The sequence below is a fragment of the Prosopis cineraria genome, unplaced genomic scaffold, assembly GCF_029017545.1.
Source record: "Prosopis cineraria cultivar Desert tree isolate PC_DT_omini unplaced genomic scaffold, ASM2901754v1 PC13, whole genome shotgun sequence".
In the NCBI taxonomy this organism is placed as follows: Eukaryota; Viridiplantae; Streptophyta; class Magnoliopsida; order Fabales; family Fabaceae; genus Prosopis; species Prosopis cineraria.
In genome coordinates, this window is record NW_026555344.1 from 28,895,898 (window position 1) to 28,910,362 (window position 14,465).

The window sequence follows — 14,465 nt, forward strand, 5'->3', positions numbered from 1 at the left end:
TATTGGAGTGCATTGTAACTTCTGTCTTACACAATAATACTTAATTTAAATTTCAATTACTCCAGCTTTCCTTTACTATTGATGTTGCCCTTGTAGAGGGGATCAAAGATAAACCTCTTCATCATTGCTCAAGTGTTCTCATAATAAACTCCCAACAACCATACAAACACATATGGCGGCAAAAGACTCTGAACCTCTTCATCCTGATCTGAGCTTGTTCCCATCACCAAGGCTCATTGAAAGCCATTTGTCATACATTTCATTGCTAGTATTTGTGAAGCTGTCAAGGTATAAAATCATGTGCTTGTGTACAAATCCTTAGGATATGTTCACATCGATGTTAACTTCATCAGAAAGTTAGTACCACACCCCAAGAGTCCACCGCCAGGTCAGTTGAGGAATCATTTGAGAGATTTGCGAAGGAAGGAATCCTTCTAGCCCATTTTGGGATGCTAAGAGTAGAGTTTGGAGAGGCCATATAAGATAATGTTTCTGAAGTATGAGGAATTGAAGAGCGAGCTAGTAAGGGTTTTGAAGGACTTAGCTGTTCCTTAGGCAAAGCACCAAGGGAGGAGCTAATATGGATTTTTAACAAGTGAGTTTTCATCTATGTAAAAATTTACTTATAGAGATATTTATACTTTTGTAATGTTTTTTCATTTACAATTGATAATAGTGCACTTGAGACATATTATATGTTGACATTTGGGGAACAGAAGCAAAAATCATCAGTGGAATGAATTTACCCGAATATAAGTATGAACCTTTAACTTTCATATTTAATTATTTTTCATATGTTTTGGTTTAATTTTAAATTTTTATTTATTTCAGTGCCGTAGGCAGCCAGGAAGTACATAATGCTGATATTATGTTATCCATTATATGTATGAGATCATTCAAGTTGGAAGTATTGAAAAATTACGTGAGGTATGTGGTTTTGTTTTAGTTTAAATTCTTATATTTAATTCCTTAAAGTATTGTTCTAATTAATTTTATTATTTAGATTTTTGATAATACGAAGCCCTATAATGATAAAGAGATTGATAAAATTCATGATATTTTGACCCAACAACTTCTTCAAGAGTATTTTTCACAGTGAAGATGATGTTGTACAAAATTTTATAAGTTTTTAGTAATTGATGAACATTACGTATATAGAATAACATATTAGTTATCTGAAGAAAATAGTATCTAGTTCATTTTATGTATAGTTGTATCTTGTTATATTATCATTGCGATTTTGCTGGTTGGTTGTTTATACTTGCCATATAATTTATATAACGTACAGGTTGTAAGTTCTGGATGTATAGAAAAACAAACATAATCTTTTAAAAAAAATTAAACTTTCAACAATGACTATATAGAAAACCGTTGTAAAAAGTACTTTTAATAATGATTTTCTAAAATAACTGTTGTGAAAAGTCAACTTTCCACAACGGTTGTTTATAAAAACCTGTAGTGACCTTGGAAAAAAATAATTAAAAATAATTAATTAAGTAATAGCATAAATTGATGTTAATTTATAAATTTGGAGTTAGTGTAATAGCAGTCATTTGTGGTCTAGTGGAAAGATTGCTAACAATCTATCCTTTAAGTTCTGCATTCAAATCCTCCAAGTGCAAATGAAGAAATTTAATTTTTGCTTTAGTTTCTTCAAATTACCGAAATGCTCTTATTGAATAAAAAAAAAAAAAAAAAAAAAAAAACAAAGAAAGAGAACACACTGACATTAAGATTTTTATCACGGTTATTCTTCATTTCCATGACAATTGGGACTTTGAGCGGATAAAACCATGAGAGAGACGAGAGAGCTTCAATCGCCGACGAGAGCCAGTGGGCGAGCGATTTTCCAGTCGTCATTGTTGGAGGTCACTAGATTTCCTCCTCGCCCTGTGTTTCGCTTTGACAAAAATTTTCCCCTCTTTTCTCTGCGACTTGCTGTGGGTGTCACTGAATTCTTCTTCCTTCTCTCTCTCGTCTATACGTCGCTGGTGTGTGCATGTGTCTGAAAAGGGAGATCCTTGCTGCCAGATTTTGATGGATTACTCCTGGCTTTCCCCTGTTCTCGTCATCTCTGTTTTGATGAGGGTGAGAGCTTCGTTTTTCTTATCTTTCTTTTTCCTCTGGTTCGAATTGTTATGGGCAAGCTCAAAGAAACTATTTTCTTCTTTCTTTTTGCTGTGTTCTGCTGCATATCCGATTCCCAGATTTGGATCTATTGTGATGTATGATGAATTTGGGTATTTATTTCATTAGATTTAAATTTATAAAGATGTTTGGAAGCTATTGGTTTGGGAATCTTAGAGTAGGAAGTTCTTGATGATATTAATTGAATATCCATGCACTCTAGATGCTCGATAAAATGAGCAGAAGAGTTGGAGAGAGGTAATCAAGTATATTTAATATATTAAGGGCTAATATTATGGATTTAAATGTATTTTTAATAAGGAAATGAATTTGGCAAGCATAGGAAATTTGTTTAGATGTCCATATATTTTTGGAGAAAGAGATTTAAGAGTAAACTTGTTGTTCTGTTGGTTAAGAAAGTATTGTGTAAAGTAAGAATGGAATTAGAGAAATTTTGAGATGTAAATTATGGTGTCTTGGAACTTCAAATTATTGTGGAGATTATTTTTGTGTTAACATGGGGGGAGAGTTTATTTAACTTGTAAATAGTCTATTAAAATGCTATTATGTACTCTATGGGGTGTTTGGAGGAAGTGAAAACTTGGTAATTGTAATGAATAAATTGTAGAATTTAGGAGCGTTTCAAGTAAGTGAATAACATTCAAATTAACTAATTAATAAAATTTCTTTTTACTGAAATATTATCTTTCTTAAATAGATCACATGTACTATTCCAAGTGATTTCAAGTGTTGAATATTTTATTAAATAAAATTTTGATCTTGCGCAAATATGGTGGATAATAGATAAACTTCTATATTTATTGTACAATTCCCCATAAAATATACATTTTAGCTTGACGTAAATGCTTTTGAGTTATAGAATATATATATATATATATATATATTTACTTGATAAAGGAAAGCTTGAAAATTGGTGAAAAGGTTTAAGAGATATTAGTTATGAATTTTTATATTTAGAATATTGATGTTTTAAAATGATTCATGCGAGTTTGATACTAAGAAAAGCAATTTATATTTTGAAAACGATTATTTTCTTGCTTGTTTGAAAATTGTTTTCGAGGGATTATATACAGAACATTGGTTACTAATGGTAGCTCCGTTAGCCCTTGGCGCACTACGATCAATGACTAGCTAGTTTGATTTTCATGAGCTCTATTCTCACGTCTGTTATTTGTGGGCCTCGTACCTGTATTTGTTTCATGGCTTTGACCACGTCTAGTTAGTTACCCTTATGGACTGTGTGTCCACATCTATTTTGTGGCTTCAATCACGTCTGGTTAGTTACCCTCGTGGATTGTGTGTCCACATTTGTTATCTGTTCTTGTAAAGTCCCAATAAAACATAATTTTATTTTTAAGTCCTTTATTATATATATGATTTTATTTGATTCTTATTGACAAGGTCACTACAATCTTCATTTTCCTAGTTCAATGATTCATGATTTGAATGTTAATTTTATATTTATATTTATGCAAATTGAAATTGAGTAATGATATATATATATATATATACATATATATTTGTAGTTCATATAGTCAATATTTCATGGAAAATTTTCTTTATTTTTATCTTAAAAAAATGTCTTTACATTATACTAGATTAATTCTTTAAAGTAGTTACACGTTTCCTTTCTCATGTTTTTTGTTATTCTTTAATTTTTATAATTGGGATGTTATTAACTGAAAATGATTTTGGCCTCTGATAATATGTGGACTTGTATCTCTTGTTAATTAATGACAGTTTTATTGTTGATCTAAAATAGAAGAAATTCTTTAGACAAATCTTTATTTGATCTAAATGTGAGCTTATGTATTATTTTTACATTCTGCTTTATGTGTTGCACATTGACTAGATAGTGCCTTGACTTGTTATATATGTGTGCGTGCGCGTTAAGGAGTGGAGCTCCTTCTTGTTGAATTGTTATAAACTTGTTGTTGTAGAAATTTTAGAAGGTCATATTTTCATGTAAGGAATTGCCAAATTTTCCATAGAAAGTACATCATTTTTTTGTGATAAGCATGGTTTAAAAAAAATCTAATCTTAATATTATCGAGTTCAAGTGTTAAATTAGAAGTTTTTTGAATTAAGGCTTAAGGGATATGGGTTTTGTACGCATGTCCTGTAACATCTTGAATTTCAATCTCAAGAACTAGTTGTTAATCAAAGATAAATTAGTAATTAGGGGATTTATTGTGGTTTGGATGTTGAGTTGATATTTTGTGTTGTTTGGGTGTTGCATTGGTAAGATCAAATGGTATGAAGGCAATCTGGGATAGAACATGCGAGCATAAGTGAGAATTTTCTCATTGTGCCACCCGCCGCAGTAGAAGGTGTGTGCATCGCAGCACACTGACTAGAAATCACTTAAAGATGATGTGAACAGCTCGTGAAAATAGAAGGGAAAAGGCTGGAGACGCATTTGGAGAGCAAGAGGAAGCCATCTCTACTAGGGCAAGCCATAGTTAGAGCTCGGGAGTTGCTTCGATTGATAACTTGCTGGATAAGTATCATACAATCCCAAGCTTCAATTCTACCTCTTTTTCATTGAATTTCATCAATTAAGAAATCAAACCATGAGATTCTGAGGTGTTATAATCTAAAAGAAAGGGTTAAAACGGGATATCGAATGTAGAACTAAGATTTTGTGACTAGTATGGAGTTGAATGGTTAAGCTTTGAGTATTTAGGCTCAAAATGACTGAAAAGTTAGGTCAAAAGGAGGAATTTGGGTGAATGAATGTGTTAGGGAGTTGTTATGATTGTTTGAGTAGCCTATAGGGCTAATGACTATGAATAATGGATAAGGGAATTGAAAAAAGTTTAATTAAACTGTGTTATATGTTAAGGGGTTCAGTTAACCTGAATCAATGCCTATGAAATGTGTTGAGAATTGACTGAGGGGCACTATGTTATGTAGATTGAGCACTTGGGAAGTTGCTTGTGAGAATTTGAGCCCTTGGAAACTTAGTGTGGTTGGTAACCCTTAGTAGCAAGGATTAAAGGTATCTAGAGTAACCCTTTTACTTGTTTGTTTGTGAAATTGTTTGCAAATACTTTAATATAATTGTGCATTGTATTGTAAATTGATAGAGTAGCAACATTGTGAAAGTATATGCATGCGGGTGTGTGAGTATTGATTGAAATAAATTTGAGAAGCGACACGTGCATTGACATGCATCGCATGTGCAAGATATACCCTGGATTATGTAAGGGGAGATGTAGCCCTACCGTGAGGAGGACCAGGAAGTCCTCATGATCCAGAGCATAGAGCTTGGCTCCGCCATGATAGACCTAAGATATTGAATAATCCACGAGATTACCTTAGACTCGGGTAGGGGGTCATAGTCCTACTCTGTATAAGGCTAGGAAGTCTTGATGATCCAGAGTATAGAGTTGGGCTCCACCATGACAGACTTAGGAGACCACCCATACGAAAATGAACTGATCTGAGTAGTGGTAAGGTGGGCATTGTTTCTTGTGATTAGAGGGCTTGGTTCAAGTGTAGAGTTTACTCTACCGGGGGAACTAGGACTACATTACATGAGCATGATGAGATTGATGAGAATGAATTTCTATATATGCATATGTTACAGTTTTATGACTATAAATACTACTTTATTACTTGTTTATGCTTTTTAATTACTAACCGATAATTGGGATTACCTCCGAGTTACTGGAACGCATGTTTTACTTTGTTACTTTTGAACACAGGTGAAGTGAGCTTGAGAAGGCTGGGAAAGAAAGCGAGGAAAGAGTAGCCTTGATAGGTAGTGGTATGACTACCTTTGAGTTGAATTGAATGTATAAAGTTGTATTGAGTTAAGTTACCAACTAAGATGTATAATTATATGTGAATATGAGAAAGTGAGTTGTATTGTGAATCTTGCTTGTATATATATATGATATTGCATTGTGCGGAGGGTGCCCCAGAGGAGGGTACGTGGATAGGTCTAAATGCAAGACAAGCAAGTGTATGATGTTGTAACTTGTTCCACTAGTATATATGTGTGTTGAATGTAATTGATTGTTGTGAATTGAATGTGTATTGTGTTGTGAAATGTGAATTTGACACAAATGGTATGAACTTAACATAAATAGTGAGGCAGAGCCTCATTTGGAAGAGTTGAGTACATTTATGATTCCTGACCATATGGTGAGGTGGAGTCCTATATGTAAGAGTTAGAGGGTTGAAAGTGGAATAAGTCTAGTTATATGTATGAATATGTGTTATATATATGATTTCCTCATATAAGACCATAAGTGTGTAATGTGGCTTTGAGAGGTCAAAAATGGGCTATTAATGTGATATTTGATATATATGATGTTAATTAGTTGTATGTGATCTTTTTGGACTTAGTTCAAGGCTTGAAGTGGTCTAATGGGATAAGGAATAATAATTGAGCACTTAGGCTACAAGTTTTTGAAAGAAAAAGTGACTTTTCGCACCCGAGTGTCTAATTTTAAATCGGACTATTAAATCGAGCACAAACTTGTTCCATTAGTTAGAACCATTGTAAGCTTCATGTGGGCACTTGAATCACTCCAATTAGATATCGGGTGTGAAAATAGCGCACACTGAAAGTTCATCATTTTTTCTATCAAAATGATAGCAGAATTTTGGACAAGCGCAGTACGGCGTATGATGTGCCCGCTGTGACGTATGACACAGTATGAAACAAGGTAAGTGGTTCTATGCCACATGCCGCGACGCATGTGTTACATGCCGCGGCGCATGTGTTACATGCCGCGGCGCATGGTCCATTTTTAAGTTGAGAATTTGCAGATTTTTGAGTGGTTTAAATGTGTTCAAGCTTCCGTTAGCTCTCTTATTTGAATATATGTTTTGAGAAGTCGAGATCTCATGATTTTGAAAACAAATAAAGGGCTATTACTCTGATTTTGTATTTGTTGATTGTGTGGTGGAATGGTAAAGCACGGGTTGAGATGGGACTTTATAGTTCAGACTCAAGGACGTTATAGTTTGGTATTGACTTAATGGTACGAGATTCAACCTCAACTTTACTAAGTAGGAGGAGGTTGGAGGATCAAATCTCGGGAGGTCTTAAGATAGCACATGGCTTGAGGGATAATCTGTGAACTACCAAGGAAAAAGTTAGGCCGACCATGTGAGTAGTTTGGGCTCCAGTCCAAGATGCCACAAGGGTTGAGGACTGTTACATAAAAGGTGCCCTTTTATGTAACAGTCCTCAACCCCTGTGCTATCTTGGACTGGGCCTGTCCACCTCATGGCGGCACAAACCAGCTTTCCTTGTGGTAATTCACGAGTTATCCCTTAACCCCTTGGTATCTTAGGACCTTTCGAGATTCAATCCTCCAACCTCCTCTTACATAGCGAAGCTGAGGCTGAATCTCGTACTATTGAAGCAGGCTCAACTTCGTCAATGGCACGAGATTCAGCATCAGCTTCGCTATGTAGGAAGAGGTTGGAGGATCGAATCTTAGAAGGTCCCAAGATACCAAGGGGTTGAGGGATAACTCATGGATTACCATGAGGAAAGCTGGTTTGGGCCATCGTGAGGTGGACAAGCCTAGTCTAAGATAGCATAGGGGTTGAGGATTGTTAAATGTCCTGTGTCAATCACACCTTATTCTTTAGGTGTGACAAAACTGTTGTGAAAAGTTAACTTTCCACAACTGTTTTCACAATAACCAATGCAGAAAGTAAACTTTTCACTTCCCTCTTTTTTACTTTCCCCTAATAACCTAAGTAAAGAGTCTAAAATAACCATTGTTAAAAGTCTTTCCTGCAGTAGTGATAGAGAAATTGAACTGAAAAAATTTAAGAGATTAGTTTCTTACCGTATAGTAATAAAAAGGTTCTTGGAAGTTAAATTAAAGCTTTGTGACTAGTTTGAAGTTTAACGATAAAGCATTGAAGCTATAGGCTCAAGTTACCTCTAAATGGGAAGAGAAAAAGGGGTGGAAATTGAGTAGAAGTGAGATGGGATTGTTAGAAGTGATGAAAAGTGGTAATTGAGGGATAGTAAACCTATAATGGCTAAATGGAGAAGAATGAACGGATAAAATTGGCTTTAAGCAACAATTTAGTGCTTTTGGTCAAAGTAGTTAATTAACAAATTGTGCCAATTATGTGTAGATTGGCATATTCCACGGGTAAAATTAGAAAAGAAGCTGGTAGCATGTTGTTAGTGATTGTGAAAGTCCACAGGTAACCTTTCTTTTGACAGAAGGGTTAAGGTAATTAAGTAACTTCCCCTATTCAATTATTTATTGTAACTATTTGAAAGTATAAATATTATTGCATGAAAAGGTTTTAGAATAAGCATATTTACTAAATGAATGTTAAATGCATGAAAATGATTTCTAGAGAATTAGCTTTATGAAATGCATGCTTTGAGAATATATATATATTTATATGTATGTATGTATGTATGTATATGTATATATGGTTTTAAATGTATATGAGAATGTGGTTTATATGAAAGCATAATCAAAGGGGTAGGAGTTCACCTATAGGGAAAAGTAGTAAAAGACCATATGACATTATTTTTCTTAGTACTCGATGGGGCGCGGTATTGAAAAATTATATCTCTTTAGTACTTTTTGAGGTGCAGTGTTGGAGATTTGGGCCCCTTAACATCTATGATGTGGTGTTGGAGCTAACGACACCCCATTGTGTATATTGGGGAAAATTATAGTTAGGAGGTGAGATAAAACGCCTTTGGCCAAGTGATTCAACCACTGAAGGTGTGCTTAGGACCAATGAGAGTGTGTATTAGTTTAAGGCGATCCTATGGTTTCGAGTTGGGGTGATTTGGAGGTTCAGATGGTAGTAATCATGTTAAAAGTGGTGAAATACTATATTGATGCGATTTGAAGTGAAGTCTGTGTTAAATGCTATGTTTAATTATATACTATGCAATACTTGCTTATGGTTGCATGTGATAATTGATAGTGAAGAGTTTATCTCACCCCGATGGTTACATTTTTACAAGTCACAGTAGTGAGCCGGGCAAGGGGAAAGAGTTAGGATCAGCATAATTATGCTATTGCCGTGAAATCTTCGAGTTGGTGTAATTAACACCATTCTTCTTATAGGACTTGCATGCATGTTTATAGTTGTGAATTGTTAAATTTTGTAGTGATTTTTATTAATCTTAGCCCATATGTGTAAAGATGTGGTGAATTGAGAAATAGGGGCTAAGATTTAGTTGTGATTATGTTTTGAACACATTAATGGTGAATGTGTGGTGAATGAAATGGATTTTTGCTCAAATACTGTATTGTGGTGATGTTTTGGAAAAGTTTATCTTTATGGTAATGGGCTGTTGAACGGCCAAATTTTGATCTGTGTGTATATAATATAAAATGTGGTCAATTAGGTGTAATAGGTCCTTTTGGACTTGGTTTAAGGCCTATAATGGTTTGATGAGATAATGTGAACGATTGGAGCACTTGAGTGCACTAAATTTTTAGAAAAAGTAACTTTTTACACTTGAGTGTCCAAATTTTAATCAAACCATTAGATCTTTTCCAAACCTATCTCATTAGATAGCTTATAAAATAAACTTTGTGTGAGTGCTTGAATCACTTTGATCGAACATCATATGTGGAAAAAGTGCTTGAATCATGTGTGCTGTGGCGCATGGCGTGTTACATCATGGCACATGGCATAGAGAAGGGCTGAACGTAGTGCATGTGGTACACGCCGTAGCACATGCCATATAATATGACCTTATTTCTTCAATGTTCAAGCATGCAATGAATGTAATGAATACATATATTTAGTTTTCACTGTGTATTGCTTTGACATATTAAGTATTTTGATGACTTTGAAAATCAAGTCTTGGGCCCCGAGCTTTTCAAATGAATTTTAAGTATAATTTGGTTTGAGAATACGGTGATTGAGTTAACCCCTCCTAATATCAGGATGATATTTGGAAAGGTTACATCAATACAAATCCAATGTCTGTTTTATGGGAATTTCAAGGCTTGTTGTATTATAAAGAGTCTATTAGGGGTATGAAAGAATATGAATCTAATCGAAGTAAATCTAGATTAGGGACCTTGAATCCAAGTTGTAAGGTTGCCTTTACTAATCCACTATTTAACTAAAACTTTTAGGGTAATCAGGGGACTAATCCAAATGGATTATCATCTCATTAGAAAATATTTATCGTTTCAAAAACATTAAAAGTAATAAAAATAAGATCCCAAGTTTTATAACTATAAAATCACTCAATTATAACTTTCATAAATCAAAATCAAAGTACAAATATATATGAAGCATAGGATACCAATATATATTCAAAAATATGTAAGGGTTTGAATGATGTGTCTTGGAGGTTGTCTTCAACCTCCAACAAGGTCAATCGGACCCAGAGGCAGACTTAATGTTTTCAATTATTTTTTTGCATTTTCTCCTCTATCCGGCCTCTGTTTGATGTGATTCCAATCTCGTTGGAACCGTTCCTTCGCCCTTTACACAACTATGCCAATTTTGCAAGCTAGAAATCTAGATTTTAGAAACTTAAAATTTTGAAAAATCCTCCTCTATTGGTTCTCAAAGAGTGGCTTCAATGGAGGATTTGGACACTTTCAAAAAATGTTTTTTTTTTTGACTCACAAGAACATGGGGAGGAAGAAGAGAAAGTCTAGAAGTAGTGAAAACCAATACATGTAGAAACATAGAAAAACCTAGAAAAACATAAACACAGTAAAAGAAAATATAATAGAGGCCATAAATGCAAACATCATTCAACAACAATACAATAAGATTCATAATAAGTGTAGTGGAATTAAAACATGCTAAGAAGTCGGCCAAGTTCTAAATCAAGGTAAGGAAACCCCTTAATCAACAAATGGCTAGGAAAGGAGAGTTTATGCATGATGCACATTCAAGCATAAAATAAAAAAATAGAGCAATGATAAAATAAAATAAATTTATCTATATGCCCATAACCACAACCATAGAAATGACGCAGCTCTAATGCCACTGAAGGAATATCAAATATAAATAATATACCAAATAATGGAGTTGAGTCAGAGTCTTACTAGATCCGAGCATAGTAGACTCTATTTGACTACCCACACAAGTTTAGACTATTAGAGTCTAAACTAAAATGCACAGCAGATACAACAAAGAGAGGGAGAGAGGGAGAGGAAGAATTAACCCTGAGAAAGAATTGTTTGCTTAGGGGTGATTTCTTTTTCAACCACCCATATCTATTTTATAGCAAGGGGAGGCCACCATAAAAAAGAAAAACCCAATCGATATTAATTTACCTTATAATGGAGGGAATAATTGATTGGAATAATCATCATAATTGTAGAGAAATCACTTCTTGTTTTGGAGTATTCAATCAAAAATCAATTACACATTAATTCCTAATTCCAGTCAACTCTCCTTATGATCCGATTCCAATTAAGGGCGGATCTGTAAATTCTAACAATTACTTTATATTTATAATTTTCATGACCCACATGGTAAACATTCCATATATATCTTTATCATTATAATTTTGTCATTTTCTGATGAATAAAAGATTCTTGTGATTTGCTTTCAACTTTCATCTTATCCAGAGGCCTGGACGTGGGACGTGGACCACGTGTTTTTTGTTTTCTTTCGTTAATTTATTTTATTTATATATCTTATTATAATAATTTATTTAGATTTTTATTACATGAAATTTGTTTTTTAAGCTATCTACAATGACAAAAAATTCTAAAAAAAAAAAGCAACACTACAACAATAATCTTAATTAATGTCTTGAAGTTTTAATAGTTTCTTATAATAAAAATAAAGGGAGAGAAATATCCATTCTGATAATTTCGCGAGTAATACACAGGCATCTATTTCAACATATTTGAAGAAAAGCCCCGCAAGATAGAGGATTCTCACACTCAGAACTTCACAAGAGGATACTTATAATACCTAAGCGTGAGGGAATACAATTGCATCGCAATTCGCAATGCTTCTACTTCATATTCACATTCTGCGCTTCGTGAATATTCCTCCATGAAGATAAGTTTAACATATGAAGTCATCTAAGACTTCACAAACATACATATACAACCCTGCAGACAATTGTAATTTATTGAAGAAAGTGAAAATCGATAAGAAATTCAAGTATCCACCTGCATTATGGGAAAAAAAATTATAATTTAGTCAAAAGAGAGACCCTGGATAAAATCAAAGCTATACAAGTTTGATGGCTTGTTTTATACGTAAATAGTTTAATAAGAATGATGAAATATAACAATAAAAAATAGAATAAAATAAAAAATAACTTCTGTAGATGGAAAAGCTGAAAGGTCCCTACTTTAAGGAATATTAAATAGTGATAGAAACTGCCAATTGAAATTAAAGGTTTACCCATACCTCATCATTTTTGATCGATCAGGTTTCCAATCAAGATTTGTGAATCTGAAAGTTCAAGCCATTTTTCTCCAGCTTCTCTTGAGTAATAAAATTAAGCTTTTCAATCATGTCAGAGGTGAGAAAATTCTCTCCATCTCCAACATCTCCACGTCTAAAGTAAATGCTATTCTCTTCCCCAGTCAACAATTTTCCAATCTTATTCACTTCCAAGTTGCTCAAATTCTCAAAACAACAGAGCTTGACTATATCATTAATTACATTACCATCTTCTTCCTCCTTAGTAAATCCATGCCTTATAAATTCAGCTAAGTTCTTCAGAATCCTTACTGGCTCAATCTTCAACTCTTCATACGGCAAAAACATTACCTTATTTGGCCTTTCCAAACTCTGCTTGTAGTATCCCAAAATGTGATTCCAAAATGGGCCAAAAGGAATTCTTCCTTCGCAGAAGCCCTCAAATGTTTCCTCAACCAACCTGGGCTGTTGGCCTTGTGGTAGTAGGTGCTTGAGGAAGTGCCACGTTGACGTGAACTTATCATTAGGATTTCTACACAAGTACACAATCTTATACATAGACAACTGCACTGATTTTGGCAACGAAATGTAAGGCATATGGCTTACTAAGAGCCTCGGTGACGGGAACAAGCTCAGATCGGGGATGTTTTTATAGATGTAGAGATTGATCTCTAAAAAGGGTACAAGATCATTAGGGTTAGCAGTGAGGAGAGGGTAAGGATGAGACTGTTTCTCATCAAGATTTGAATTTGTTGGATAATAGATCTTGCGATTAAGTATCGCATAGGCTAGGGCTTTGAGCCAAGTGGTTCCAGATTTTGGTAAGGTGACAAGAAGAATGTTAGAGTCATGAGCTTTGAAGTGTTTTTTGCTACTGAGGATTCCTTGCAAGTTTTTTGTGGCTTGCCAAAAACCATCATATTGATGGAAGGTGTATGAAGGTTCACCAAACACATCGCAAGGTAAGGTGGCAATGAGCTGCTTGTTTTCTTGGGTTAATTTGACTTTCTGGAGATACTTGGGAACATTGGAGTGTTTAGAGTTTTCTGCCGTCATGGTTACAGTCTGTGTGTGAGTGGGTGTGGTTGGGAAAGTATAGTAAGAACACATGAAATCAGTGATGATGTGAAGGTTTATATCAGTGGTGGAACCAGACTTGTAAAAGAGGGCGGGCCCAATTTTTTATAAAATAAATATGTATGCATATATAAGTTTTAAATATTTATTTTAATTAATTTTTCAAATAAATTTATAAATTAAAAATGCTTACATAATAGATACGTTTTCATCTGTCTTTAGATATTGATGTTTTAAGCAAAAAGAAAGGATAGATAATTATAAGGTTTTTATAAAATAAAAACAATACATGCATTGAAAATTGAATGTTTGACAAATTTAAATTATTATTTACTGATATTGTGTTCAAATTTGAGTAACAAAAACATTAAATACATACTTATACAAATAGATCATTTGTATGATAATTAATTCAAGACTATTTAATTAAAAAGATTAACATGTATATTTATGTTATCAATATATATATATTTTTTGTTAATAAAAAGTTAATACCAGAAAACAACTAACTATAATATATTTTGTTTCTTTTTAAACATGTAATATAAGGGATGGATGCTTATTGAACAACACAGTTCAGGCCAGAAAAAAAGAATAAGACAGTAACACACATATAACATTGTAATGGTATCATTGTGTTGCTTCTTCGGGAAATGACATTACTCCACACACACACACACATAGATAAACATCTAGTCATCATGAAACATTTCAAAAATTCAAATTAATCCTCAGAATAAACATTAAGAGCTTTGGTTTTCGACCAAAATCTCTAGATTTGAAAGCCGAACCTAAGGAGATGTTCCAAGCATTTAATAGACTCCTAACAACTTCAAACACAATAAATCACTACAACTTCAGAT

General features: G+C 33.7%; 1 protein-coding gene across 1 annotated transcript; it reads right to left on the reverse strand.

Annotated features, from left to right (window-relative positions):
• Nucleotides 1-11,972: 11,972 nt before the first annotated feature.
• On the reverse strand, nucleotides 11,973-13,759 carry LOC129290214 (cytosolic sulfotransferase 12-like). Its single transcript, XM_054926931.1, has 2 exons — nucleotides 12,511-13,759; nucleotides 11,973-12,266 (listed from the first exon to the last, which is right to left on the reverse strand). Exon 1 carries the CDS (start codon nucleotides 13,633-13,635, stop codon nucleotides 12,541-12,543), a length of 1,095 nt encoding a protein of 364 aa, XP_054782906.1. The 5' UTR covers nucleotides 13,636-13,759; the 3' UTR covers nucleotides 11,973-12,266; nucleotides 12,511-12,540.
• Nucleotides 13,760-14,465: the final 706 nt, after the last annotated feature.

Coding starts and splice junctions, on each gene's coding strand:
- LOC129290214 (XM_054926931.1), bottom strand. CDS start 13,635: ATGTGTTCTTACTATACTTTCCCAACCACACCCACTCACACACAGACT.